The sequence below is a fragment of the Schistocerca americana genome, chromosome 5 (genome assembly GCF_021461395.2).
Source record: "Schistocerca americana isolate TAMUIC-IGC-003095 chromosome 5, iqSchAmer2.1, whole genome shotgun sequence".
Classification (NCBI taxonomy): Eukaryota; Metazoa; Arthropoda; class Insecta; order Orthoptera; family Acrididae; genus Schistocerca; species Schistocerca americana.
This window is the reverse complement of record NC_060123.1, coordinates 487,898,150-487,925,457: the sequence shown is the minus strand read 5'-3', so window position 1 is coordinate 487,925,457 and position 27,308 is coordinate 487,898,150. Positions and strand designations below refer to the sequence as shown.

General features: G+C 37.6%; 2 protein-coding genes across 3 annotated transcripts in view; one reads left to right on the top strand and one right to left on the bottom strand.

Moving 5' to 3' along the window:
- Positions 1 to 22,374, bottom strand: part of LOC124615505 (anoctamin-8) — a 191,267-nt gene extending 168,893 nt beyond the window's left edge. The window contains exons 1-3 of the mRNA XM_047143460.1: positions 22,117 to 22,374; positions 13,755 to 13,840; positions 11,460 to 11,620 (exon numbers count right to left, since the gene is read on the bottom strand). Coding sequence (XP_046999416.1) covers positions 11,460 to 11,620; positions 13,755 to 13,840; positions 22,117 to 22,225 — 356 coding nt within the window. The 5' untranslated portion in view covers positions 22,226 to 22,374. The remainder of the gene's footprint in view (positions 1 to 11,459; positions 11,621 to 13,754; positions 13,841 to 22,116) is intronic.
- Positions 22,375 to 22,679: 305 nt separating this feature from the next.
- LOC124615793 (meckelin) overlaps positions 22,680 to 27,308 on the top strand; it is a 213,460-nt gene continuing 208,831 nt past the window's right edge. For both annotated transcript variants that reach the window (XM_047143917.1, XM_047143916.1), the window contains exons 1-2: positions 22,680 to 22,930; positions 23,073 to 23,264. In XM_047143917.1, the coding sequence (XP_046999873.1) occupies positions 22,747 to 22,930; positions 23,073 to 23,264 (376 nt within the window). In that variant the 5' untranslated portion in view covers positions 22,680 to 22,746. The remainder of the gene's footprint in view (positions 22,931 to 23,072; positions 23,265 to 27,308) is intronic.

The window sequence follows — 27,308 nt, the reverse complement described above, 5'->3', positions numbered from 1 at the left end:
TTTTTCCCGAGGGCATGCAGCTTTACTGTATGATTAAATGACGATGATATCATCTTGGATAAAATATTCCGGAGGTAAAATAGTGCCCCATTCGGATATCCGGGCGAGGACTACTCAAGAGGACGTCGTTATCAAGAGAAAGACAACTGGCATTCTACGGATCGGAGCGTGGAATGTCAGATCCCTTAATCGGGCAGGTAGGTTAGAAAATTTAAAAAGGGGAATGGATAGGTTAAAGTTAGATATAGTGGGAATTAGTGAAGATCGGTGGCAGGAGGAACAAGACTTTTGGTCAGGTGAATACAGGGTTATAAATACAAAATCAAATAGGGGTAATGCAGGAGTAGGATTAATAATGAATAAAAAAATAGGAGTGCGGGTAAGCTACTACAAACAGCATAGTGAACGCATTATTGTGGCCAAGATAGACACGAAGCCCACACCTACTACAGTAGTACAAGTTTATATGCCAACTAGCTCTGCAGATGATGAAGAAACAGAAAATGTATAATGAGATAAAAGAAATTATTCAGGTAGTGAAGGGAGATGAAAATTTAATAGTCATGGGTGACTGGAATTCGACAGTAGGAAAAGGAAGAGAAGGAAACATAGTAGGTGAATATGGATTGGGGCTAAGAAATGAAAGAGGAAGCCGCCTTGTAGAATTTTGCCGGAGCATAACAATCATAGATAACACTTGGTTCAAGAATCATGAAAGAAGGTTGTATACATGGAAGAACCCTGGAGATTCTAAAAGGTTTCAGATAGATTATATAATGGTAAGACAGAGATTTAGGAACCAGATTTTAAATTGTAAGACATTTCCAGGGACAGATGTGGACTCTGACCACAATCTATTGGTTATGAACTGTAGATTAAAACTGAAGAAACTGCAAAAAGGTGGGAATTTAAGGAGATGGGACCTGGATAAACTGAAAGAACCAGAGGTTGTACAGAGTTTCAGGGAGAGCATAAGGGAACAATTGACAGGAATGGGGGAAAGAAATACAGTAGAAGAAGAATGGGTAGCTTTGAGGAATGAAATAGTGAAGACAGCAGAGGATCAAGTAGATAAAAAGACGAGGGCTAGTAGAAATCCTTCGGTAACAGAAGAGATACTGAATTTACTTGATGAAAGGAGAAAATACAAAAATGCAGTAAGTGAAGCAGGCAAAAAGGAATACAAACATCTCAAAAATGAGATCAACAGGAAGTGCAAAATGGCTAAGCAGGGATGGCTAGGGGCCAAATGTAAGGATGTAGAGGCTTACCTCAAGAGGGGTAAGATAGATACTGCCTACAGGAAAATTAAAGAGACCTTTGGAGAAAAGAGAACCACTTGCATGAATATCAAGAGCTCAGATGGAAACCCAGTTCTAAGCAAAGAAGGGAAAGCAGAAAGGTGGAAGGAGTATATAGAGGGTCTATACAGGGGCGATGTTCTTGAGGACAATATTATGGAAATGGAAGAGGATGTAGATGAATATGAAATGGGAGATATGATACTGCGTGAAGAGTATGACAGAGCACTGAAAGACCTAAGTCGAAACAAGGCCCCGGGAGTAGACAACATTCCATTAGAACTACTGACAGCCTTGGGAGAGCCAGGCCTAACAAAACTCTACCATCTGGTGAGCAAGATGTATGAGACAGGCGAAATTCCCTCAGACTTCAAGAAGAATGTAGTAATTCCAATCCCAAAGAAAGCAGATGTTGACAGATGTGAAAATTACCGAACTATCAGTTTAATAAGCCACAGCTGCAAAATATTAACACGAATTCTTTATAGACGAATGGAAAAACTAGTAGAAGCCAACCTTGGGGAAGATCAGTTTGGATTCCGTAGAAATGTTGGAACACGTGAGGCAATACTGACCCTACGACTTATCTTAGAAGAAAGATTAAGGAAAGGCAAACCTACGTTTCTAGCATTTGTAGACTTAGAGAAAGCTTTTGACAACGTTGACTGGAATACTCTCTTTCAAATTCTGAAGGTGGCAGGGGTACAATACAGGGAGCGAAAGGCTATTTACAATTTGTACAGAAACCAGATGGCAGTTATAACAGTCAAGGGGCATGAAAGGGAAGCAGTGGTTAGGAAGGGAGTGAGACAGGGTTGTAGCCTCTCCCTGATGCTATTCAATCTGTACATTGAGCAAGCAGTAAAGGAAACAAAAGAAAAGTTCGGTGTAGGTATTAAAATCCATGGAGAAGAAATAAAAACTTTGAGGTTCGCCGATGACATTGTAATTCTGTCTGAGACAGCAAAGAACTTGGAAGAGCAGTTGAACGGAATAGACAGTGTCTTGAAAGGAGGATATAAGATGAACATCAACAAAAGCAAAACGAGGATAATGGAATGTAGTCGAATTAAGTTGGGTGATGCTGAGGGAATTAGATTAGGAAATGAGACACTTAAAGTAGTAAAGGAGTTTTGCTATTTGGGAAGCAAAATAACTGATCATGGTCGAAGTAGAGAGGATATAAAATTTAGACTGGCAATGGCAAGGAAAGCGTTTCTGAAGAAGAGAAATTTTTTAACATCGAGTATAGACTTAAGTGTCAGGAAGTCGTTTCTGAAAGTATTTGTATGGAATGTAGCCATGTATGGAAGTGAAACATGGACGATAAATAGTTTAGACAAGAAGAGAATAGAAGCTTTCGAAATGTGGTTCTACTGAAGAATGCTAAAGATTAGATGGGTAGATCACATAACTAATGAGGAGGTATTGAATAGAATTGGGAAGAAGAGGAGTTTGTGGCACAACTTGACTAGAAGAAGGGATCGGTTGGTAGGAAATGTTCTGAGGCATCAAGGGATCACCAATTTGGTACTGGAGGGCAGCGTGGAGGGTAAAAATTGTAGAAGGAGACCAAGAGATGAATACACTAAGCAGATTCAGAAGGATGTAGGCTGCAGTAGGTACTGGGAGATGAAGAAACCTGCACAGGATAGAGTAGCATGGAGAGCTGCATCAAACCAGTCTCAGGACTGAAGACCACAACAACAATAACTTACTTCAACATATCAATTGACAGAAGGGTTAATATTCTTTATTACATACCTAAGTACAAGCATCTTAGTTGACTATCGTTTGCTGACAACCTCGTTTCGATACCTGAAACTCTTCACGAAATAAAAGGGGTGTTACGTCTTACGTGACTCATGCAATATGGTGGGCAGTGTCGTTTATTGTCAAGTCTCTTCTAACGGTTTGTAAAAAGGTGTGACATTTTCTTTGTTGAAACCCAATGCTCTTGAAAGAAGTGTCACAGGGCTTATGAATTGATAGGTGAGACGAATGATGATTCAGAAACTAGTCTGCCCAGCTTCTACCAGCTTTGTTAGTGGTGAAACGTGCATTAATGCCATTCCTTTCAGCTAAAACAAATGCCATTTGTTGAGTTCCCATTTTCACTGCTTTCACAGCAAAGATGGCTTCAGCCATCTTCAAAGGGTTCCAGTCTACCTTCTGTCCTTAAGATTGATATTTAGGTTTATATATGGCATTCTGAAATAAGGTAGTGTATCTTTCAACTAAAGTTATATGAATGCAAACTGGTCCCTAGTTAGACCCTTTGTGGTAGCCCATATTTGGACCACACTGTGATTCCCCAAAATGGCAGAACGGTAATTATGAAATGCAGATAGAGATATGGAAACCAGGTTAACATGTCAGTAAAATGAAATGCAATGCAGAATTAAGTCAGAAGATTGAGGAAATGGTTAAGTACACACCTCTCGATAAATTGCACGCCGCAAATCAAGTTTGCACAAATGAAAATTCACTGCATCCAAACAACAATGTTCAAACAATCAACTATTTACAATCATTCTCAGAGGTAGCAGAGAGTTGATTCACACATTCCCTAAGCAGGTCACAGCATGTACTGGGGCCCCAGACCACATTTAGACAAATATCCATACTTGGACTTTATCCTTTAGCCACTTCAGTGTGTTGGTTTTCTTTTTTTTTTTTTTTCCCCTTTCTGCTTCTAACAGTCTTTCCATACACGCCACAATTTACAATAATTTACTACCAGACATTTTCTGCATGGTTGTAACAGCACCACCAAGTGGACTACATTACACCAGTCAGTACAGACTAACCTTTTGGTGTCCATGCATCCACACTTCAACACCTGACCTGCTGTCCAGGGGAAAGTAAGCATTAATAGCTTGCTCTTGCCACATACACATGGAGACACTAACCAGCCTATAATCATTCTACTCTTAATCACTAATTATTTGACTGTAAATGAAGTAAATAATGATGTAGTGTTGTTCAATACATTGTCCTCAGTCATCAGTAAAAATACCTGCACTTATACCCCAAACACAATATACGATTATAGAGAATTGGAAGCACAGTTTATATACCCAGTAGAGGTATGAAAAAGCGAAATCAACAAAAAAATTATGCAGTGGAGCAAAATATCAGTTTTACTACAAATTTCAGCCGCTAGCCACATTAACATTAGTATGTGATACTAAGAAAATAAACAAACCTACTGACAATGGTGAAACTTCATTGAGACATGTTCTGGTAATAAATAAGAGAGAATCATGTTTGCTCAAGGCTGAAATATATTTCCTTAAAAATTATAGGATAGTTTCTTTGACATCACATCAAAATTAAATAACTATCATTTTAAGATTATACACAAGCCTTCAAGAAAAAAAGAAGTAAACAATCCTATTTCAACACTGAACAGGTAACAAGTTACTGATATGGCCATCATCAGATTTTTATACAGAAAAATAGCTACCAAGTTTTGTGACATTTCACAAAAACCAACAACTTTGTACTATTTCACTAAAATTGCCAATTTCGTATTTTTTACAGAAACTAAAACAGGTTCAAAATGCATAGAGGAGAGAATTTACGAATATGCTACAATGGCAACTTGTTTAAGTTAATTACAAGTGTGTGTATAAGTGTTTAAAACACTCATTCTTTTGTACTCCATACGCAAATGGAATTAGAAGAAATCCTAGTAACCAGTACAATGGGAAGTAATGTCTGCGAGGCACTTCACAGTGTAAGTCTGGAAGAATACTGGAGGTAACGGCAGAGAAATGAACAAATGCACATTATATTCTAAAAGTGCACTCATATCTTGTCTTTTCAGTCTCATCAAAAGTATTGGGAACACATCTGACATCAGGGTGTACAGTTTTATTATAAAATATTAAATTATTTTGAATAATAGATTTGCTTTTCAGCAACAAAAAGCTACTGTCAATGTCATTAACCATTCACAACATTTTAATATTTTATGATTAAATCAATAAATTTGGATGCAACACTGCGTTAATGTTTATACAATTTTGTATTAAAACTTTTGTTTCACTTTAGCAAGGTATTCCACTAGATTAAGCTCAGTTGCTCACATCCCTCGGATGCTACATGTCCTAATTACAATAATATATAATTAACTTGATCCTGTGGCCTCCACAATTACATTTAAATACCCGAAATTTATTACAGCCCTGTGACCCGAGGTTCCAAGCAACTTTTCCCATTTCCTAAGCCTCGCCAGTCCATTTCCTTTTTTTTTATCTATACATGTCATATTTTCAAAATTTATATCAAGATGAAGCAGTATTCAAAGACCATCAATGTGACTCATTCTCTTTTACTTTTGCGATTTGGTGAATATAAGTTAGTGTTTTACACCACGTCTTGGAACCTAATATTGCAAATTGTCTAACCCCAGACACCTATTACTTAAAAATGCAGCTGAATAAATTAAGACTGCTAATGACCTACTTAAATATCCCTTAATACTGCAATTTATTATCTCTGTAATTTCACTTATTGGCCTGCTGCGTATTAAGCCACTAATTTTATGCCTTGAAGTTGTTTATTCAAATTATACTGTGTTTCACTGACTTCTTTTTTAACCACTGTTACTGCAATGAGCATTTGTTCCCACAATTTATTAACACATCTTATCTAATGATTTTTTTTCTGAGATAAGGAGGACGAAATTACATTCTCCTATTAAAATCAGTTTTTGAATTTACATGCCAACCTTATTTAACACAGATTCAGCTATCATTAAAGGTCATCTTTTTACCATCAGTTTCACTACAATGCTGAATTCTTTTGCTTTTAACATACATTTCGTTTAGCCACTGATATTTATTTCCTAATTTACTCTTCAGTTTGCTCCAAGTCAACAACTTTCTGTGGTGAATGCTAACATTATCACTACCATTGTAATGTTCACTTTAGTATCAACGGAAAATTCAGTCAAGGAATTAACAATGATAATAATGACACTGAAGTGCTAGTAAGTACTTACATCCAGGAGGAAAAAGGTTTACTAATAGTGATACATACTCATGAAAGTGAAAGCAGAACTATCAGTTCCTTTCCTATGGAGGAAAGAGGGATAGAATCCTCATCCTCACTACAGGTGGGTCCCTCTCATCCTGGGGCCTTAGTAACTGCCTATCCTTTTTAACCTTCCACACTTGACCCCTCTCCCCTCCCCATGGAATGAACTAATAGTTCACTTTTACGTGTGTACCAGTGGAACTAAACATTCATCTCCTAAAGGTGAACATGTTCGGCACTCTGGCTGAGCTTCTGCTTCCAGTGTAGACTGCTGCACTCAAGGTGCAGACTGTGGCATTTGCTATTAATTGAAATGTCTATTATTTTCCCACTTTTGCCAATAACATAATGAGGGTCCACACATGGAGGTTTCAGTGCTCGTTTCACCCCGTATCTGTGTAACATCACATGAGTGCATGTCTGTAACCTGTGGTGCTCATTATTTTGTGATGTTCCAGGTCTCGATGATGGACGTGGTCGTATTTGCGTCATCTGTTCTCTCAGCTGAGAAATGAAGTCTGTTTGATTGGTGTCCTCCATCATGACCATGTGTGGACCAATGAACTCGCCAGTCATGCTACTTCTCCATAAGTTAACTTGGCCAGAGAAGCGTCCTGATGGGGTTTGCAAGTGTTTTGCAGACCAAGCAAGACCAATGGTACAGATGTTCTTCAATTTGATTCGTGATACATTAGTGCAACTTTTAATGACTGGTGCCAGTGCTCAATCATTCCACCACTTGCTGTACGATAGTGTGTCGTCTTGTGATGTACAGCACTGCAGAACTTTAGTTGGGCAAATAGTTCAGATTCAAATTGTTGGCCACACCCCATTGTGTTGTGTAATGGACACCCGAATGGGGCTATCCAGTGCAAAACAAAGGTGGAGGCTAGTGTTTCCACTGACATACTGTCTACTAGTATAGCTTCTAGCTGGAGCGTAAAGCAGTCAGTTGCTGTTTACTGATACTGTTGGCCATTTGAGGGTGGTAATGGTCCTATTTCATAGATATACACATGTGCTAATCTTACAGTTGTGTCTGGGAAATCCACCACAGTTGCATGCATGTGGGAAGATACTTTACTAAACTGCCACTGAACAAATGCACGAGTCCAGGTTCTACAATCTTTCCGCATTATGGGATATACAAAATGGCTAGTGATCAGTTTAGCTGCTGACATAAAGCCAGGGTGACATAAGCTTTGCTGGCTCTCAAAAGCATGTCTACAGAACGAGGAAGATAATAATGGACAAAATCTTCCATTTGAGACTTTGCCATATAGTTGAACGTTTGTGACAGGAACATCAATCAGTTTCAACCGAAGGTTGGAGGAAGTATCTTTCACACAATCCTGAAGCTCCTGGTACAACTCTTGTGCTTTGGTGGGTTGAGTAAAATTCACCGAGTCCGTTGTACTGTTTATGACGGATGAGCAGTCGGTTACTATGATGTCCATTTCTGATATGTGGCACATCTGATTGCTGAATTGAGCAATAAATTCCAAATGATTGTGTTCTCATGGTGAGCATTTATCGTTGTTCTGCCTGAAGACATAGACATATGGTTTGTGATCTGCATAAACTGCAAATTCTCTTGCCTCCAACTGTGTGTGGAAATGTTTAACAGATTCATAAACTGCAAATAGTTCATGATTGTATGTGCTCCATTTTTGTTGTGACAGAGAGAACCTGTGCAGGGGAAATGTGGGTGTCTGCCACACACCATCTACGTATTATTGTAATGCTGTGCCAATTGCCATCTGACTTGCACTCAACACCAGTGGGAGATGCACTTCTCAAGTGGACTTTGCAAGGCGTGTCACATTAGCTCTGCTTTGCTTGGCTGTCTCTAAAGCAGTGTTCATAGCGGCCATCCACAGCACTGGCATTTTCCCCTTAACTTTAGGGCCAGCCAATGGTGTGGTTAGAGGTTCTTTGATCCCCGCTAAATGGGCTACACGATGCCAGTAAAAACTGAGAAATCCGAGGTAATGGCACAGTTCTTTTGCAGTTTCTGGCTGTGGAATCTTCAACACTGCTTCTGCTTTTTCTGGATGCAGTAGCGATCCTACTGATGAGATCAGGTGGTCTAAAAAAGTGATCTCTGGTTGGCCACAAACACACCTGGCAGTGTTTAATACAACTCTGTATTTGATCAGGCATCTAAGGATTTCAGTTACGTGCTGTTGGTTGGTGTTCCTCTGCCGTGGCTGATAAAACAAGGATATCTGAAAGGTATGAAATGCAATATGACAAATCTTGTAGCACGAGTCTAAAAACCTCTGGCAAGTCTGTGCAGCATTCCGTAAGCTGCACAACATGAACTGACTCTCGAAGAGGCCAAATGGTGTAATACTAGTTGTCTTCGGTATGTCCTCTTCAACCACAGGAATTTGTTTCATCTAGGTCTTGAAGGGATCAGTTGGTAGGACACGTTCTGAGGCATCAAGGGATCACCAATTTAGTATTGGAGGGCAGCGTGGAGGGCAAAAATTGTAGAGGGAGACCAAGAGATGAATACACTAAGCAGATTCAGGAGGATGTAGGTTGCAGTAGGTACTTGGAGATCAAGAAGCTTGCACAGGATAGAGTAGCATGGAGAGGTGCATCAAACCAGTCTCAGCACTGAAGACAACAACAACAGGTCTTGGCACAGTCCAGCACACTGAATACAGTTGTGCTCTGTAATGCGTAATTCTAGTCTATAAATAGGAGTACTGGATAATGATCTGACACCGTTCTAACGTTAAGGTGTGGTAATCTCTGCAAGGGTGCCACATGACATACTTTTTTGGCAACAACAGTAGATGTGACAACCACAGACTGTTGGAAGGGCACCACACTGAATTCTGCTTTGCAATAGCAAAACAATCTGGAGGAAGGCTTCTTAGCTTACACAAAATTGGTAGGCCCATGGTGGTGTTAATGTAGTGCAAAGTGCTGCGACATAACTGTGCTTGGGCAGTCATGTCATACCTGGGAACTGCTCTAGCAGCTTGGTGTATCCACTGCCTACTGACTGGATAAGTTTGGCATTATGCACCATAATGCTGTGTCAAGCAGATAGGCCAGTGATGCTGTTGTCAAGATGTGTTGGCAATGTATGGCAGCAGACGATAATGTGCTACTAGAAACTTCTGTTCTATCTTCTGATCAGTTATGAAGAGGTGCAGAGGCAGCAACTGACTATTGGGTGCTGTTGCTGTTTGGGAAAGCATGTGGCAAAATGCATTTGTGTGCCAGTCTCAGAACTTCTGATTATACAGCAAATGACATGCTGTGATGTGCCGCTACTGCTGGAGAGTCCTTATAGAAAAGATTCTGGACCTCATATGAAAGTGTCCTCTAGCATTTCGGTTAAAGAGTAGCTCGCGGATCTATTTTCTCGGTGCTTCAACCATGCCCGTGAGGCAGTTGTAGCCTGTGCGCATCTCCATCGGTGCGCTGTTCCTTGCCATCACTATTTAACTGCATGAGGACGGCATGATTGTGTCCTGGATTGCAGTATATCCAATACCATGCATGCATCAACCTTGCAGTGCAGATATCCGACAAGGAAATGTCTCCAGTGGTGGGATTGACTTTTTGAAACCACCTATACCACGATGTTGGTTAAGATCCTATGTTACAGCACCCTGGAGCCTTTCACCCTGGTGGACTATTGTCTGTGAGTAACGGTCAAAAAAATTTCAGAATTTTTTTGTGATTCTCCTCAGCATTAAAAAAGTAGTATTTTATAGCTATCTGGTTGTGTGGTGTAATGGATGGGGTATGGCCTTCACACACTTGTCATGGGTTCGAATCTCGTTTGGCACTTTAAATTTTTTTTACTTTTAAATGTTCATCAAAATAGCTTTGATTATTATTCTTATTCAATTAATTGGTTTAAAAGTAATTTTTTTTATTTCTGTTCTTTTGTCACATCATTGTTATCACCATATCAACTTTTTCACTTCTCTCACCTTACCTATCATTCTTTTTCTGTTTGAAACCTTTGTTCATGTGATTTTAATTAATTAAAGGCAGAACAATCCAAACATATAATGAAATGACTCAAGTACGGTCATTACAAATGTAGGTCTATCAGCCAAGCTTAATTGGTAACTTAGTTAAGTTTTTCTATTTGTCAGACCAAAACAGTCAAAGATCGCCACACTACAGCAAAGAGAAATTTTCAGTGCTCCTGATGGCCAGGGTACAAATTCTTTTGAAGCATAGCCAAACAAATCAACTGATGGCTGGTTGTAAATGTGTGTTGATGACTGCTGCTAGAAGCTCATTGTCTTTCTAGATTAATTAATTTTTTTGCAGTTTATTTTCTCTCTTCCTTCATTCATTTCACATTTTTCTGCAACTAAATTCTACAGTAGTTTTGGCCTCTTTTGCCTGCTCTTTCCTTTGTTACCTAGTTCATCACACATTTATTTGAAATCAATCAGTTACAACTGCTCAGTATTTTCCAGATTTGTACCCTTGCATTGTATCTCTCCACCAACCTTGAATTTGACAAATATTCTTTCATTGGAGATAATTACCATTTCTTTCTAGGCGATATCATTGGCAACCCTACAGTCATTTTCACACTCATAATCTTTGTTACATTATTCTATTTACCTGCAACATTTTTTAATAGGAGTCAGCTGCCCTTTAACACTTAACAAATGCTAGCACTGCACATTGCAACTAATTTACTACATTAAAAAAGTGCCTTTTCCTCTCCAGTTGTCTTAAACTTTCATAAAAATATATTATTCCACTCTTCTATAACCCCCCCCCCCCCCAATCCTACAAATTAATGCATATGTCTTAAGTACCAAACATTGTTGTATTGCTATGAAATAAAAAATAGTGTGAAGCCACAAGAGAAAATGTGTTTCATTGCATTTCGTATCAGTTCAACACCCTCCAAATTCTATGTCAAAAAATTAGATTAGTTTCACCTGAGAAGTTTGAATAATGGGCAAGGCATGCTGCACTATATATATACCCTCACCTGACAACTGGAGAAGAATAGGGCACCTATCACTTTACCTAACAGCTGCATAAAGAAAGAACACTGCATGAGCTTCACTTAAGAAGTTATATAACAGAGAGAGAGGTGGTACTACTTACACAGGGAAAGGAGCAGTAAGATAAAAGCCATAACTGTCAGAAGATGCATGGTGTCGGACATGCACCACTAAACCAGGAGTTCCAGCACGCAGACGAGATAAGAGCCACATTAATGTAAAATCCTGAGCCCCAGGTGGGAACATCAGCACTACATCACATTCCTAAAAACAAATAATCACAAAAAACAGTCACCACTTATGAAAGACCTAACAAGAGTAATTAATTCATACATCCTCGAAATTGTCACATGACAGTGTAGAATAATTTATACTAGAGGAAGCATGAATTGCATTTTAAGGGCTAACTGTAACAAGTAAGTATTAATTCAGAGGAATTCTGGTTTATAACAAATGCCTAATTCTCACAACACATCATCCTCAAATTATGCTAATATCATAAATTGTCACTTTCAGTTACAAGGTAGTGAATTACTAATAAAATGTTAAAATGAGACCCGTCAGTGGAGGGACTTTACAACAAATATAAAAGGACAGGAAGTCCATACGGAATTTCAAGTCATATACAAGGAACACTTCTTCAGTGACATACAAAGATAGATACGGGGTTAACAGACTGAATAGAACTCCAACGTATTTCCACACTACTGTGAGGAATACTGGACTTTTCAATTATTCTGTTTGGATATTTTGGTAACAGTATTTGAAATTTATAAGGTTGAAATAGTCCTCAGCTTCAGTCCAAAGATTCCACAGTAATAATAGCAACAGTAGAGCGATCCACATCTAAAAATGATTTTAAAAAGTATATAAAGATTCATCCACAGACAACAATCATTAACACACCTTCCTTTTAATTTGAGTGGAACGAAAAAGTCTTAAGATTACTAAAGAACATGGTCATGAGCAGCATTACCAACATACACAATTATGTGTAGGTTGGAACTCAAATAGTGGGAACACTGCTGTGGAGACACTATGCAATGGAATCTACTATTGTCGCTGATAGCACACTTTGTTGACATACCTACCTTACCTCGAGCAAATGGATTCGCCCGTCCCATGTCACAGGGGTGCGCACGATCGAGGGAAACACAGTCACTTGTGAGTGAGCGGTCTAATGTAACAGTGTCACTATGTTTTCGAAACAGGAACAATGGAGTTGGATCAAGATTGAATGTTCCAGAGGTCGTACAGCATGACAGTGTCATTAAGGTCTTCAAGGGGCGTGCAGGGAATCGGCATTGCCGTACAGAACAGTGGCACACTGAGTGGCTTCAACGAAGGTCAGCAAACTGTGGCAGACATGCAACGGGCAGGTGGTCCTAGTGTCTCTGAAGAAGAAGAAGTGCATGCTGTTGCCACATTAGTGGACACCGATTGACGCCATACAATTTGTGAGCCTGCCCATGAAACTGGATTAGTGCATACTGAAGGAACACCTTGCATCCTGAAGGAGTGCCTGGGCATGCGAAAAATTGCATACAATGGGTTCTGCAGGAACTGATGAAAATGCAGAAATGGATGCATTATGACGCTGCTCTGGCGCACTTGGAGCGCTATGAGCGCGAAGGAGAGGATTTCTTACGCCGTATTGTAACACTAGATGAGACATGGGCCACATTGAACGAGCCAAAACTAAAACGCCAATCCAACAAATGACGTCATTATGGGTCAATGCGAAAGTTGAAAGTATATCACAGAGCCCCAGTATGGAGAAAGTTATGGCAGTTCTCATGTATGACTGTCATGGTGTTATCCTAATGCTTTACATTCCTCCACTGCAGACCGTCAATGCACAGTATTACTGTTCATTTTTGGAGCATCACCTGCGACTAGCTTTGCGAAAGAAGCGGCGACACTTTCTGCGCAATCCACCCATCATTTTGCATGACAATGCACAAGGGCATACAGTGTAAGCTGTGGCTGCTCTGTTCGGTTGATGGGACTAGGAAGTACTGCACCAGCCATCATACTCCCTGGACTTAAGTCCTTATGACTTTGATTTGATTCCAAAGATGAAGGAACCACTTCGTGGCATTCACTTCAGAACTGTTCCACAGATTCGACAGGCAGTAGACCGCTACATTCGCACCATCAACAGAACAGGCTTTGCTAATAGTATACTACGCCTTTCACATCACTGGCAATGGGTTCTACACAATGCTGGTGACTACTTTGAATGACAACAACAGGTGCAAACATGTAATTCTTTTGTATTGGTTGTGAATAAATAGTTGTCACTATTCCAACCCTCATAAATTGACCCACAGGACACAGTTTGAGTTGGTGAGCAACAAGAAAAAAGTTTTGGTGACACTTATTTTCTATTTCTTACCTGTGTAGGTATTGTCTGAATCCATAATCGGCGTGGTGTCATCAAATGACCTGTACATGGTATCTTCCTCCGCAAGAGTAAAGATGCTAGAATATAATAATGAAGATAATAATAATAATAATTATTATTATTATAATAGTAATAGTATCAGAATTATTAAAATCAATCAAATTATGGAAACATAAACAAAATGGCAGGATGATCCTTTGATATTTATCTGTGGGGTAAAAAAATTGCATGGCAAAACTTGTGAGTACTTGCAGCAACTCATTTATGTGATATAGCCTGTTTATGTAGAAACTAAAATCTGGATAGCTTCAAAACAGGAAACTGATAACAAACTTGACAAAAACTTATTTAAGCCCTGGTTAAACAGCAATTATTTATCAGTTTATAGTAAATTACAAGAGTATGTTTTACAAATAATATAATTTTTCAAAATATGACCTACATGAAAAGTTATTTTTCAGGTCTCGCATGCACGCAATCAGTTGCAATCAGTTTACTGGAGTTATATCTACATAAGAGAGGGGTGGCAGGGCAATTCCAGTAGCATGGAAACCTATACCATTTGATGCACCAATCCATAACAACATTCTGGCACAAATATCTGCAAAGTGTGCTTCAGCTTGCATGCTGAACATTGATTTTTGGATTATTGTATGAATGATTCGGTTACTTTGCCTTTAATGTGTTCATCATCATTATTAATCCCTGTATCAACTCGCAATGATGTGGGGGGATTGGGGGATGAACTGCCAAACAAAGTGAAGCAAAATGTTTCAGTGCTGAAATCAAACACGCGTGTCTATGTATCTCCAGCTTAGTATTCATCTGACAATTTGTTTAACTTCCAGTTTCCACTATACAGGGTGTTTCAGTAGTGATGGTAAATACTTCATACATGGAAAGTACAGTATGAAGAAGCTAAAAAGCTCCAATAAACATGGGTCCATGATTCAACCGTTGCTGAAGTATCACATTAATTTGAGTTGAGAACCAACTGTAAACACCCTTGGATATCACAATATTTCTGAAGGTAACTCAAGGTTTGTGATCAATTACCTGTTCGTTAACCATGCACAACTACTTCCCTTTCGCCCTCCATGAACTGTACTGTATCGGTCTCACAATAAGTTACAAACATAAAGGCACCATGGACAGAAGTTACACCAATGATGAGTACACTGACATGCACTTCATGTATTGCAAAGCAAATAGCAGTGCCCTTGAGGCTGTACAACTGTATGAAGAAGCTTTCCTCTCCAATGAAGAAGCTTTTCCTCTCCACAGGCAGTTTGACAGGCATACATTTAGCCAGCTACATCAGTGCTTTAGAGAAACCAAGAGTTTCACACACCAGGTACGACAAGGTCACAAGTTTTGTTTAGATTTAAGACTTTCTGATCGCTGTGCTCTGCTTATGGAGTTACCAAAAACAATAGCACCTTGTTCAAAAAACCTAATGTTGAGGAAAGCTGTTACACATTGTACACAAATGTCCGATAACTTAAACAAGGAGGATTGCTAACGAAGTGTGTATCATGAGTCATAGCAATGTGTGGCAAATTTTGCATTGGCAAGTACTCTATCCTTATCTCCAGCAAGTGCAAGCTCAGCAATGCAGACTTTCCTCCTAGAAAGAATTTCTGCCAATGGGTGCAACGACAGTGTACCCTGAATCCCCTGTTTTTAAGCAGTAGTCTGTTCACGGATGAAGCTGGATTTACCTGTGATGGTATTTTTTAACTGTGATAACTGTCAGATTTGGGCCAATGTCAATCCTAATGCAACACTCATATCGCAACATGAGCAGCGTTATCCATTGAATGTCTGGGCAGGACTGCTCAGAGACAGCATAATTGCATTACACTTCCTACCACAGAAACTAACTGGACAGCAATATGCAGCTTCTGCAGACTGTACATCCAGATGTACATGATGATGTCCCATTGAACCAATGCCTGAATGTGTGTTTCAGGCATGACAGTGCTCCAGCACATTTCCATTGAATACGTAGAGGGAGGTCTGTGCCATGACCTCCAAGGTCTCCGGATTTAAGTCCCATGGACTTCTGTGTGTGGAGTCATGTCCAAAGCCTGATCTACACTACCAAGGTCAACTCTCTTGAGGAATTACACTTGCGGAGTGAAGCAGCCTTCCAGCATTTGCAGAAATCCTCAGGACTGCCTGCGATGATTTGCAATTCATTTCAGAGACAAGTTCATGTTGGGGATATGTGAACAAACAGTATCCAGTGTGCATAGTGGCAGACATACTGAAGTACGCAGTAGTTAAGCCACTATTCACAAAGGCACAAAAGAATATATGGGAAACTATTGCCCAATTTCTCTTCTTCCATCACTATCAAAATATTTGAAAAGCTAGTCACCATACAAATTCAAAATTTAATAGAAAAATTTAAAATGATCTTAAAAAAAATCAGTATGGATTTCAAAAAGCCAAAACCACAATATCTGCTATAAAACATTTTACAGATAAAATTAACTCACTGCGTGCACAGGATTTTTTTGTGACCTACCAAAGACCTTTGATAATGTGAACCACTCCTTGCTACTCTGTAAACTGGAAAAGTATGGAATTAGGGGCACGGTGTTAGAATGGTTTAAGTCCTATCTATCCAACCGAAGACAAAGATTGGTTATATCATCAGAGAGAGGAACTTATATTTCAAAATGGAAAATCATTTCGCATGGAGTACCCCAAGGTTCTATCTTGGGTCCCATTCTGTCTTTGTTTTACATAAATGAGCTACCATTCAATATTGTACTGTCACTCAGTTTTATTTGCAAATGACACATCTGTAATCACTAAAGTAAAAGTACTGACCAAATTCCTCAAATTGTATTAAATACTTTAGAAAAATTAGATACCTGATTTGATTTAGATGGGTTAAAATTAAACATGGACAAGACTCAGTTAACGCAGCAAAATTAAACAATATTCAGATCAGTCACAGAAACCAGGACTTGCAGATAGCTAGCTGAGTGAATTCCTAGGAATGCAGCTGGATAAAAATCTATCATGGGGCTCACAATACAGTACCCTGCATTTAAATTAAATTGTCTAGCATTTGCAAGAAGAATACTGTAAAATGCTGCCAGTATGGGCGTAAGAAAAGTAATATGTCACAGCTACTTTGAGTCTGTAATAAGGTATAGAGTTTTATATTTGGGTAACAAACCATATGTGTCGAATATTAAAACTTCTGAAAAACCATTAGAAAAATACACAATGTAGGGCAGGAAAAAATGATGCTTTCCATTCCCAAAAAATCTAAGTATATTAAGTGTTCCCTCAGTATACATCTAATGGCTGATTATATTTGTACACAATTCATAGCAAATCATTTTCAACATGATTACAACACCAGAAATCAAATTAATTTTATCCTGCTCACCCACCATTTAAAACTTTATGCTCAGACTCCACATTATACAGGTATGAAAATTTATAAAAAAAAATGGAAGGAAGCTAATTGCTCAGCATAAATTCAGAAACCCGAAAAAAAAGGGAGAAAAAAAAAAAAAAGAAAAAAAAGTCATATATGAGAAACTAGTGCAGAAATGTTACTATTCAGTAGAAGATTCATGAATGACAACCTGAAAATTTGAGAAGAGGGCAAATACTTACGACTGTTAATTTTCGAAAGTTTGTCACTTTTGAAAAAAAATTATTAACTGATTAATTAATTAATTAGACATTACAGTATATTATATTATTCCTATTATACGGAAGCTTGTGAACCAGTTTTTGTGTTTTAACATGTCCCACACATTAAGTCAATGACCTGAAATTTTATGTTATGAGTAATAAACTTGTATCCTATTCTTATATGAAATGTGATGCAAACCTTCATGTTGTAATCTTGTCATTTTGCATTAAATAGAATTCAATAGTAATGTTGTCATTACAAAATCAGTCCTTTCTAAAGCCATTTTGTTCCTGCACTAGGAGGGTATCAATTATCTATCAAATTCAATTGTTTATAATTTTTTTACACAGTTTGTAAGAAGAAGTTTGTAAATTTATTCCTTTATTGTGCACAGACATTTCTTCCTCATTTTTTATATCACTGTCTTCCGCAATTCAATTTAGATACCACCCTAGTCTTCCTGCATTCATGTAAGAAGTGTAGGAGCTTCCTTAGTAACTTTAGTTCCCCCCATTTAAGGGGGTTCTATGTTGATTTCTTCGAACTATATGAGTTTCATCTGTTCCAGTCCCTTCCATAACTGATCTATTGTGATATCATCTTGGTACCCAAGTTGGTTCCCTTTACCCTCTGAAGTTGCTATTTCTGGGTCGACAGAAGCGTCCAATCCCACGCGTTGGCTTTGACCCGTGATGTAAAGGTGATGTGTGTGACGTCATGAGAGCGCGGAGTTTGGTTTCTGAGTGTGGTGCGTTTGTAGATGTCGTCGTGTTGTGGTTTATTATGTTCTCTGGTGGTATGTTCAGGGTTTTCGTTTTTGTGGTGTTATGGGTTCGGTTTGCTTTTGCTCATCATCCAGAAATGTTTGAGTGTCGGCTGTGTTTGTATTGGAATTCATTTCAGTGAGTTAACGATTTTGTGCGAAGGTATTTAGTGTTGCTCGCTGTACGTCATGTGGTAATTTAGTAAAATTAATCGGTTGTTGTTTTTGTTCAGGAATGGATATGACAGATAAAACTAACAGTGCGCAGGTCAAGGGAAGTGTTTGATCCCAATATGTGGCTGTGTATGTTGTTATCGGGAGATGTTTTTAAGCTATATAGGCCAAGGGAAGTGTTTGATCCTAATTTATGGGATCGTGAGCTGCTGTTGAGCTATATAAGTCAAGGGAAGTGTCCGATTCCAGATGATATTGTGTTTAGTGGTATTTGGGGAGTTTTGTGAGGTCGGTTTTTTTTTCGTCGTTTTGTGTGGTTTTGTATGGGGGTGGGTGTCTAGATTTGTTTATATTAAGTTTTCCCCACGCAAAAACACCCCATTTCCTGCGCTTGCCCTGTTAGTGTCATTAGGCTTTTTGTGGAAAGTGTGTGTGTGTTTGTTTTTCGATGTATTTTCGTCCTCATAATGTGTACGTAACGACTTTATATGCGCCATATTGGAATTGTGGTTTATGGTCGTTTCCGCCATATTTGTGACGACATGGGTCAAAGCAGACTGGCGGGATCGGACGCTTCCATATTTCCCTATTTCTCCGTCTTTGTCGTCATCTTATTCCATAGTTGTTGGTACTGTTTTATCAAAGTTCCCTTATCTATGGAATTTATTCTTGCAGCAGCTCTTTATTCAATTTTTAAGTTGCTTCATGTGTTTATAAGCCACCTCTTTGCACTTTTCTACAAATCATTTGAGCCACTTTGTGTATTATCACACAGTTTTGTAAGGTATGCTCTTTAATTTTTTTTAAATTGTATTCTCTATTTCATCATTCCATATTCTAAAACCATTCTACTACCTCTTTTCTTTTTCCTTTTGCCTACATTTTCAACTGCTACTCTCTTAATGTATGACTCTTTTCCCATTGTGTGTTCACAACGATCTGTATGTGTACCTTGTATGGATACTGTCCAAGTCGTCATTGATACAGGTATTTTATGCTAGATTTTCTTGTAACACATTCTTTAAACAATTTGTCTTTAGTGTTGCATGATTATTTAGTTGTTTCACCCATCCAGCCAACAGAGTTATCTTTGCTACAACACGATAGTGGTCTGAGTTCATGTTGCTTCCTCTGTGGACTCTCATGTCTCGGACAATTGATTTAAGTTTTCTATTTAATATAAAAGAAGCAATACTTGATCATGGCCTCTTGCACTCTGAGTATATTTCTAAATTTCTTTTTCCTAAAGAATATGTTGCTAATTTTCTTATCATTGAATGTTTCAAAGTGTCTTAGCTTTTGATCATAATTTATGCTCCTACAACTTCCGGCAGTGGTGTATTTCAAACGGGTGTATTAATATATCCACTTATTAACAAGTGGTTATGTTTACTTCTGCCTACTTATTTTTGTAAATCGTCATAAAAAACTCTCTTCTTTCTTCCCCTTCTTCAGGAGCATATACACTTATTTTTGTCCATATCATATAATAATAAAGAATAACAATAATAACAACAACGACCACACACACACACACACACACACACACACACACACACACACACACACACACACACACACATGCATATGCACGTGTGTGAGTGTGTTTTGTGTGTTTCCTGCTTCAGAGGAAGGCCTTTTGGCCACCAGCTTAAAGATTTAACAGTCTTTTCGTTGCATCTGCCTGCAACTCAATGTCTCTTCTACATGGTGAGCAGCAATCCATCCTTCTTGCAATACTATTAATATTCCATTCTGGACTTTTCACTGTTTGATTAATTCTGTTTTGTCACTTCACAGACTCTTCAGAACAACAGTGTGAAATGCAGAAGCCAACATTCCCCCACTTCTCTGAATCTGTTCCATAGGAAGAGGAACTGGCAAGACAAAACTCCACGAGAACTAGAGACAGGTTCCATTACAATAATGCCAAAGAAAATTTACATGTTTCTATTTGCAAAACAGACTGACTTGTAGGATAGCCTAATATTAACATTTCAGCAACATTTAATCCACTCTGCCATATATAATGCATCTTTCTTCACAAAAACTAAAACTGCACAGATGTTAGATTATGGACAAGTAGCTGGTGAGTATTTTGAAGAATATATAGTCTCTTGTGTCATTTACTATACCCATTCATAAATCAAAATTTTTTCATATAAATTTAAAAGAAGCTACAGAAGTTATTGGTCATGCTGAAAATATACTATCTTAATCAGCACAGTTAAAAAAAAACTGAATAGTCTAGATAACTACAAATAATAAAGCCACATTTACGTGATATGTATACATAAATTCTCTGTTGCTTTTCCACGTTAGTTTACTATTTATTCTTTTCAGTATATGCCACTGAATAGTGACTTGATTTTTCACTATTGTATGTTCATTAGTCTCCACAATACCTCTTTTGCACATCAAATGCCTATTCTTATTTCATATAGGCCTATGTAGTACAAGATGTTAAAAATCAAGCATTTGGATGCACATATGAACAACACTGAAAAACTAATTTTCCTTTTCCATTTCATCCAAAAATTCCTCAGGTATACTACCCTGTAACATACACCCGACCTAAAAGTACATTATATTCATGACAACATTAAAGCATTTGCTCTTACCACTGACACAGCGGCACTTATGCAGTTTAGCAGGTACGGAAAAAATTTATCAATTTTTTTCAAAATTTGATCGATTATAGTCAAATTTGATATGCTGATTACGAATACGATATTTATTTTCGCTCCAGTCAATTATTTACATCAAAAAATTGTTGTCACCCACAAAGCTCTCCAAGCCAGATACATTTGGAATGAAAAATTTTTTCCGTACCTGCTAAACTGCATAAGTGCCGACACAGCTTCCTAACTAACCCACTTTACTTCTGTCTGTGCACCAATGACTCAGTATCTAAGTCCTACTGTTGAAAGCCTCTCACTTTTCCTCATACTTATATTTTTTTCTTTCATCTTTGCATTTTGTTTCATTATAACTCAACCAAGAATTCCTATCTTCTTCTGATTAGACTATTTTGGTACTGGTGTCACACCTTTCTGTTGTATCACTACTCCCATTTGATGGGAACATTGTGAGAAATGTAATTTTCACACTGTTATTAAGTCTGGCCTCATTGCAATAACTGTATCTTTGACCTTCTTCAATATTGTTAGTTCTAACCTATGTGTAACTAGATTTATTTGTTTAGAACAAAAGTCTAAATATACCTGACAAAATTCCTTAAGATGAATGTTTATATCTATACAATTACTAACGTTTGGATCAAAACAAATATGTTTATGTTTACAACTAACCTGTTCAGATAAAGAAGAGGGGGGGGGGGGGCAACTTTCCAACTTGTTTCACAGTGCAATAATAGCAAGAGAGCGTGCTTTGATCTATTGTTTTTTCTAAACCAGAGCAGCTCTTGTATGCAACTGTTTCCGTAACGATGGACAAGCAAAATAATTGTAAATGAGTTTACACAGTCCTGACAGGACTTGAAAACAGGTCACCTCTTAAGAGGGGAATACAGTGATAAACTTTCCTCTGAGGTTACAATGAATAATTCCTAATCATTCTTCACCAAGGCTTGTATTAACTAGAGACTATGCACGAGTTTCCTCCAGAAATAAAATATTATTCGCAAATACAATTTTACCTAGTTGTTATAAAAGTTTGTACGTAGAAGCAAGATTTGCACGACGTGCACGGTAATAAAAGTACAAGAAACAATATGATGTTCACTTTACCATTTTCAATTGTCTTTTTAGCACACGTAAGAAGCTTTCGATGTCTTAAATTGGTCTCCTGATCAGCTTCGGTAGCTTGTTCCGAATTCTCGCTTTCCGGAGATTCCATTTTTTGCTCTTTACACGCCGTGATGGGCAAGTAATAAATAACTTTTTATGAGTTGTCCCTAAAATTTTCGCTGCTGTCATTAACACGAACACCACTTTCCCAACGCCGGCACAAACATCGCTTCTACACCTTGGGTTTGTTGATAACAAGAGACAATCTCCATTTAACAAGGATTGACATCTGTTCCTAGTTCCTACGAACTTCGGAAATTCACCAACGCAACAAAAATATTGTTTATAGAAACTGTTGGCTAAACTGAGAAACAAAATATATTATCCAATATAAATAAAAAATTCATTTTTCGATATAGATTTTCGTAAAGTATATTAAAATAGACACTTGCCATACGTTGCTTAATGGACAATTTATGTAAAATACCGAAAATAACATGATGGGTTGGCCAAACTGGAATCGATATAACTGTTTACCCGTCGTCTTGGTGCGCGCAGTTAGAATGTGTTTGTAAACACAGCACTTAATTAAAATGAAATCTGCACGTAAAGATATGTAATTTGTGGAAGATGGTGAAGCTGTTGTATTACCTGATTCTGATATTATGTTGGACGACTCGTATTAATACATTTTCAGGAGAGACATTAACTTATAGTGATCCTTTGCTCTGCAATGAAAATGAATATTTTAACAGCGTCCTGCTGAAGTGCCTGCCCTGCGACAGTAGCAGACACTTAGTACGGGAAGAAAACGGTATTACCACAGTAATATGCCTTCTAAAACTATCATTGTTCTGATGTGAATTATTAAATAATGTACCAAGTACTTCTGGTGTTAGGTGAAAAGCTATTTTTATCACTTTTACGCAAGTTTGTTCTCACAATAACATGTTCAGGTTTGACTTGCGCATGCACCGCAAGAGCAAGAATCGTCCCCTCCGAATTCGCAGATTTTCCAAAATGCGAGTTATGTGGCGAGAATGAACTGCCATCAACAGACCGAACTGCGTGTTTGCCATGCAGAGACCGCACATCTAAGGAGAATAATGTAACCAACTGTGAACCATGTTTACCGGGCCATGTACGAGGTCAGTTCTTCTAGTTTAATTAAACTCTCGAAACCTTCTCAAAGTAGCCCTATGAGTATATGAATGCTGGTTTATATGCATTATGTGTCTTTCTGTAATAGCTTACCACATGACGCTCAATATCCATGTAAATGTGATCCACGGATAAATGAAACGTAGGGATATTTGCGCAGTGGACACTATTATTTTCGTAGAATTTTAACTCATTGTTGAAATAGTCTTTTAGCAAGGCACAGAATAACACGGAAAACAAGGAAAAAATAGTACTTATGTGGAGCACATAATGTGTGGAATAAACTTTTATGCACAGAGTTTGTAATTACACTACACTTAATAATAAAAATAAAAATCCATGCACATCAACGCTCACCTGTTGTCGACAAATAAACTCCCACATTGTTGACTAAGGGCTGAAACCTGTCAATAGTTTACTCAAAATCTCTGCCAGCCGTTTATCTCAAACTACTCCATGATATAATGATTTCACGATTAGTGACTGATTCAAAAATCATTAAAAGCCTTATACTGATGAATTTAATGAACAAAACAGTCTAGGCCACATCTTATTATTTGTTATTACCGGTTTCAGCTAAGTTATGCCACCTTCAGATTTAACACTAAAATACAGGACTCTGTATGTTCATCTTTTCAGAGAAAGTTGCGGGCTCAGATGTTCAGTACAAGATATCAAATCAAACCCCTTTCATCTGTCTAATTTCCAAACCGTTATTTTATTTGGCTACCAGTTTCGGCAATTGACTATGCCATGCTCCAGCCCTATGTACAGGCAACAATGGTAACAGTGTGGAATAGATAACCATAAAAGGGGGTGGTGCAAGTCTCATATACACTGTTAATATGTAATAACATGACAGTATCAAGTAGCACAAGAAGTTACATGAAGTTACAGGTAAATTAAGGAATAAAATAAAAGAACGGTTGCACACTGTACTAACTTAAACTAGTGAGCAAATTATATATGTCATATAATCATAAAAAAGAACCTACTAAACAGAGATCAATATTACATGTTATACATAGAGAATCATGGTACAATGCTAATGCAATACCCATGAAACAACTGGTGTAAAACAATATAGTCATACACTGACGAGTGCAGACTGAAGGTAAATTATTTGATTATATGCTGTCGTATACTAATAAAACGTATAGGCTAGTACTTACCTGAGGTCAACCCCATAACTATCTGTATCATCATGTTCCATATACTAATAATAGCTAATTAATAAAAGGAGAATATGAAGATACACCAACGCAATTTATTGATCCTGTGATCATAAGACGCAACTTATTTAATAAACCAAACTATGAATGTAATGTAATAAACTGTAATGTATTACCACTAAGCAGTAGGGCCTGTTTACTGAAATATGTGGAAAAGGCAAAACCATTGTCATCACAAAAATGATAAGTCTGCTGGTGAGCAGAGATGTGGCTAGGAGATACACCATATCATGAGCTATGAAATAAGTTTAAAGTAAAGTAATGCAATTCATATACAGTATATCAGAAAGATACTCATTACAATCAGAACAACCAAAGGCATGTACCGCTATATGTCCGTAGCCCTTAAGCAAGGGATGTATGATCTACAACAGAAAAACCACCAGAATACGTGTCAGGGTATACCATTCAATGTGTAATATGCCAACTGCTACCTTTTTGATTAGATGGTTAATTGAGAGTGTGGAATATACCAGAATACAGGTGCCAATTGATGTTTGTCATTAAAATTCAATAAAGAGTTGTAGTGGGTCACACCAGCTAGTAGTAACAGCACTCCTGTATTTTGGTGTTAAATCTGAATGTGGCCTGATGTGGTTCTGTTCTTCCAAGAAAGATTTTCTAAAATCCAAGTCTGATTTTCTTGTGGTACTTTTATTTCTTGATCCATTGCTTCTTTTGAGTTGTCTTCTTGTTGATCTGATCTCATAGCTTATTGAAGTGTTTGTGGCTCTTCCCAGTATGTTAAATAGGAACTCATAATCTTCATATGTCATTGGACATTTGAATGTAGACCACTCACTATTTCAGGCAACTTCAGTCATTTTCTTCTCTCATAGTATCTTTATCAGTGATTTTATAATCTTTATTTTAGTGTCAACTTCAGACTTATCTTCAGTTTGAGTTGTTGAGACTTGAAATTCATGATCAGGAGCATCCATAGTTACTGGAACAGATATACTTATTTTTGTCTTTTCTTCAAAAATGATACCTCATAACCTGATTAACATATCTTTCGCCCAAATACTGTGACATTCTGTGTCCCTTTAGCCAATCTAGTTCTTTCGTCATTTCTTAGAAACATGAGCATAGCAAATAGATCCTAATCTATGCATTTGATTTGTCATAGATTTCTCACCATACCACAATTTGTATGGAGATACTCTAGTTATAGTGGATAGCACCACCTGATTTGAAACATATGTAGGTAAAGTTTATCATTTTGCCCCCAAGGCACTATGGAATATTGGGCCCCAACTGTGAGCTTGCATTATGGCTCCAGTGTTTTCCACTATGATATAATTCTCTCTTTTGATGTAGCCATTTTGTTGTGGAATGTAGGGCATTGCTTATTGAAATTGTTGTCAAATTCTACCCAGTTATCACCAGAAACAACATTAACACAATATCAAACCATCTTTGCTTTGACTATAAAAAGCCTCAAATTATTAACAGACTTATCTTTTCCTCCAATTTCATAATTTTGCATAATTGCCTTTAAAAGTACAAAATAATTATATCCAGGCATAGAACTTTGTAATGAACCACAAATATTTGCTCAAATCTGTTCTCTTGGCTTGGTAGCTTTTTCTCTTCTGCTTTGTGGCAACATTAGGCAATGTGTACACAGGTGGAGCAAGAGACAGAGAAAGGATCTTTGGTGCCGCAAAGAACATTTATTAGCAATGTAGAATATATGTTGTTATTCGTTGGATGTTTAGTTGTTATTAGTTGAGTTTCAGTAGGGAGACTTGCAGATTAGTCATGCTTGTGAGTTTACATGGTAGTTATATCATTCACAACACAATTACCCATAGTGATGATGCCAATGTGATTTGAAAAGAAGAGTCAGAACTGTAAATTATTTTTTTCTTTGTAAGCAATTATGACAGGCACGCCTCCACTTTTGACAGAGACAGAAGTTAAGACAGAAAAATGGGAGAATAATACCAAAATAAAACTTTAATTGCAAAGAAAATGTGCAATTAACTACAAAAAATGAAGTGTACACACAAGCATTCACTGACTGTACAATATGTCAAAGGTTTAAGATGAAGACTGTACAATACTATGTAACAACAAACTGCTTTAGATAAGCGTGATGTCACAACTGTTTACGTCTGTAACAGGTTGTGGGAAGATATTGCAAATTGTGGCTTGAGAAGCATTACTTTCAAAGTAAATTTCTTTTTATGCGAGATGAAGTCTGTTAGTGTGAGAATGTGCAGTGAATTTCATAAATCATGGAGCTTTTGACTCTCATTCAAAATTTAACACTTTGGTGACCAGCCACATAGAAAAATTTGGGGCACAGACCAATCACTTGTGTCATTATTTTTTAAAATTTTACTGCCACATTTATGTTTAATGTACCTTAAAGGATAATACACGCTAAAAAAGAACAATATTATTTGTGAAAGCTTAGATTTTCTTGAGCTATTCTGTGTGCATATAAATTTAAACCATTATTATGAAAAGGAAAGTTGCTACTTACCATTTTTTTTTTTTTTTGTTGCGCCTATCTGTGACTCAGCACCTCCACTATATGGTGAGTACCAACTTTCCTTTTCATAATATTGTTACATTCCATCCTAGATTTTCTATTGTTTGAATTTAAACCATTAACTTTTCCTATTTGTGTATCTGAAGAGGCTACTTAACAGTGATGTTGGTACTGGCTGACTACAGCACATGCCCTATGCTCTGAATACCTGTTATCACTGGCTGCAGAGATGAAATTACGTGAGTTATGATTGGCTGACAAAAGCTTATCATGCAACGCATTTCAATTTCAGTACT